The sequence below is a fragment of the Bombina bombina genome, chromosome 6 (assembly GCF_027579735.1).
Source record: "Bombina bombina isolate aBomBom1 chromosome 6, aBomBom1.pri, whole genome shotgun sequence".
NCBI lineage: Eukaryota > Metazoa > Chordata > Amphibia > Anura > Bombinatoridae > Bombina > Bombina bombina.
The window spans coordinates 171,230,246-171,234,051 of NC_069504.1; the positions used below are offsets into that span (position 1 = coordinate 171,230,246).

The 3,806-nt window shown below is 39.0% G+C and overlaps 1 protein-coding gene across 1 annotated transcript in view; it reads right to left on the reverse strand.

The window, feature by feature from the left end:
* The window catches only part of CPED1 (cadherin like and PC-esterase domain containing 1), a 654,007-nt gene extending 652,251 nt beyond the window's left edge, over positions 1–1,756 (reverse strand). The window contains exon 1 of the mRNA XM_053719194.1: positions 1,108–1,756. Coding sequence (XP_053575169.1) covers positions 1,108–1,320 — 213 coding nt within the window. The 5' untranslated portion in view covers positions 1,321–1,756. The remainder of the gene's footprint in view (positions 1–1,107) is intronic.
* Between the last annotated feature and the right edge of the window lie 2,050 nt (positions 1,757–3,806).

Sequence of the window (3,806 nt, forward strand, 5' to 3'; positions counted from 1 at the left end):
CTAGCAGTCTCCTGTTGTAAAAAAGCAAATAAAAAAGCATGTGATAAGAGGCTGTCTGTAGTGTCTTAGAAACAGGCAGAAATGTAGAGGTTTAAATGTTATAAAGTATATTCATATACCAATATTGCTTGTGTAAAGCTGTGGAATGGGTAGTAAAGGTATTATCTATCTTTTTAAACAATACCAATTTTAGTGTAGAAGGAACTGCAGATAACTGTTGATCCCAAGCTGACAAGGCTGATTAGCCAGTTAGTAGCAGCAGTGGCACAGTGGTTTCCTGCCTCTGCTGATTTCTGCTTGGGACAAGCAGTTCTTTGTGGTTCCAGAGCAGTACTTTAACTATGTGTATAACCCCTTTGTAAGGGTAAAACACATAGACTTGCAAGGTTGTTAGTGCTAATATTAGATGATCTCATTAATTAGAACATGTAATGTGTGCACTAAAATGTCTCTTTTTATAACTTAAGTGTAGTAGGAACAAATACAATAATATTTGAAACTATAGTGTAGTAGAGACAAATACAACAATATGTATTTATGCATATCATGTTCATAAGGTTAGAAAAGTGGCTTATCTGGTATTCTAAAATTAAAAACACCAGTTATTTAAAGTTAAGGGGACATTGGATTATAAACTGCTCAGCTCTGCATATAATGTAACTTATTTGGCTGCATTGCCTTTTAATTAAAATAAATTTTATATATATATATATATATATATATATATATATATATATATATATATATATATATTATTTTTAAAAAAAATACAAATGCTAGCTAAGAGTTCTAGACCTTTTTGAGAAAGCATCCAATATATTAGTACTAAACTTTTCAAAATTAGAAACACCACCCAAAACTGATATATTACATAGCAAAATTATATTTAAAACACAAGTATGCCAAAAACAGAAACAGTAGTAGTCGGGGTTGCATTACTATTTTTAGCAACCTGTCAACATCTTTGTCCTTTATTGATGATGGACTCTGACCCACAATGCATATTCGTTGACCCCCTTACTAAACTGATTGCCAAGCTAATTTATCAGCATACAAATGGATAACTAAATATTTATAAACACATTACAATTTGATTTCCATGCCCACCTCATTTAGCTTCCTATACAGGCAGGTCCAGTTGTAGAGGCAGATCTTACTGTAATTTGTCACACCCAAGTTGTCAGTTGTAGATCCACATGTAGCATCAGGTGATGCACACGTCCTTCTCCACAGTGGCGTCATACTGTGGTAGAAAACACAAGCTACCACTACCAAAGCCACAAGCACTGGGCTGGGGCAATATCGACGCCTCCAACCCATATCTCCTTGACGAAATCTTCAGGGAGAAGATGGTGTCAGTAAAGGAGCTCTTGTTTCAGGTGAATATTTTAGAGGTTCTCAGATCTACACCATTAATGTATAAATACAGTCTACTTAGACATACAGCATTGTTAAGTAGATCCATTGTAAAACTTCCAAGTATCTCCTAATTTATGCCCAAAAAAACTGCATAATTAATGGTTCAATGTTCTTCAGCTCTTCTTAGTACTTCATTTGTTATCTGCATAATTCAATTCAGTGTTTAAAATCCAGTTGCAATTAACTGTCCTCTCAGTTCCCAGATCCATAAAGAGCAGAGTTTAACTTCTTTTCTCTCTAGTTCAAATGGTGAGTTTACTTCCAAAGTCCTTGCCCTGCTAGAGAGAGAGAGAGAGGAAAAAAAAATTTGTATCCCTTGATGGGCTGGTGATGTATGCACTCTGCACAGTCTGCTTCTGGCTAACACAAACATAGCAAACACATCATGTGAATTCCACATGGACCACAGCATTATAAATGAAAGATCTGCTTTCCTTTTTTTGGGTGGGGTTTTAGCCACAGGAACCATAATAATACATTTCATTTTTTTAACCTTAAAACTGAGAGGAAAGAATTTGCTAACTAGTTACAAACTTTTAAATAAACGCCTTTTGGTTCTCCTTTAAAATGTAAAACAGATGTCAGTAGGAGAGAAACTAGCTGCACATGCTTACTTAAAAAGTTTTGGCTTTTGAAAAGAACAGTTCCTATGTTTGGATATGAGCTGCAGAGCCCTTTGCAGGTCCTAAACTGCTATAGTTCTACAGATGTTTGAAATAGGATATTATATATAGCATCTGAGCTGTTGTCCTGCAGAATTGTTCAAATGTGCAGTGTCTTCCAACTAAACTGGATATTTTTTGCCCCTCTATGTTAACCCAGTCTTGGAATATTGGTTACACTTTATTGCAACAAGGTCTATTTTAAACAAAACAAAACTCTTAATGTGTCACAGAACTATTCCTATTTGGAGGCTCAGACAAGTGCCAAGGGGTTGATTTATCTGATACTGCACATTTTCTTAGTTTTACTTAAAGAGACATGGAACCTAACTTTTTATTTCATGATTCAGATAGAGAATACAATTTTAAACAACTTTCCAATTTACTTATATTATTTCATTTGCTTCCTTCTCTTGTTATCCTTTGCTGAAAGGTTTATCTAGGCAAGCTCATGAGCAGCAGAGAGCCTAGGTTCTAGCTGTTGATTGGTGGCTGTATGTGTGTATGTGTATATATATATATATATATATATATATATATATATATATATTTATATATATATATATATTGTGATTGGCTCACCCATGAGTTCTGTTAGAACCCATTAGTGCATTGCTGCTCCTTCAACAAATGATACCAAGATAATGAGACAAATTAGATAATGGAAGTAAATTAGAAAGTTGTTTAAAATTGTATTTGCTATCTGAATCATGAAAGAAAAAAAAAAAAAATGGGTTTCATGTCCCTTTAACCCCTTAACGACCGAGGACGTGCAGGGTACGTCCTCAAAAAAAAGGCAGTTAATGCCTGAGAACGTACCCTGCACGTCCTCGGTGTGGAAAGCAGCTGGAAGCGATCCTGTTTGCTTCCAGCTGCTTTCCGGTTATTGCAGTGATGCCTCGATATGGAGGCATCCTGCAATAACCTTTTGAAGCCATCCGATGCAGAGAGAGCCACTCTGTGGCCCTCTCTGCACCGGAGATCGGTGGCTTCCTTCGTTGGTGGGTGGGAGCAGTACCGGGAGGCGGGTGGTGGCCATCGATGGCCCTGGAGATGTGGAGGGGGGCGGGATCGTGGGCGGGGATGCCCGGGGACGCGCACGGACGCGCGCGCGTGCACGGGGGGGGCGGGCACGTGCACGGGGAGGGAGCGGGTGGGAACCGCTACACTACAGAAAAAGGCAATCAGTTAAAAAAAGTTTAAAAAAAAATACGATCAATGAGGTGGTGGTGGGGGGGGGGGGGGGGGGGGGGTGTTTGGGGAAGCTACACTACAGAAAAAAAAAACACTAAGAAAAAAAAAAAAAAGCCCTTTTTTGTGCAAGCTGGGTACTGGCAGACAGCTGCCAGTACCCAAGATGGCCCCCAATAAGGCAGATAGGGAAGGGTTACAGAGCTGTTTTGGGGGGGATCAGGGAGGTTGGAGGCTAAGGGGGGTCCTACACAGCAGAAGAATTATTTTTTTTTTTTTAAAAAAAACCTAAACCCCCCAAAAAGCTTTTATTTTAGTACTGGCAGACTTTCTGCCAGTACTTAAGATGGCGGGGACAATTGTGGGGTGGGGGAGGGAAGGGAGCTGTTTGGGAGGGATCAGGGGGTCTGATGTGTCAGGTGGGAGGATGATCTCTACACTAAAGATAAAATTAACCCTGCAAGCTCCCTACAAACTTCCTAATTAACCCCTTCACTGCTAGCCATAATACACGTGTGATGCGCAGCAGCATTT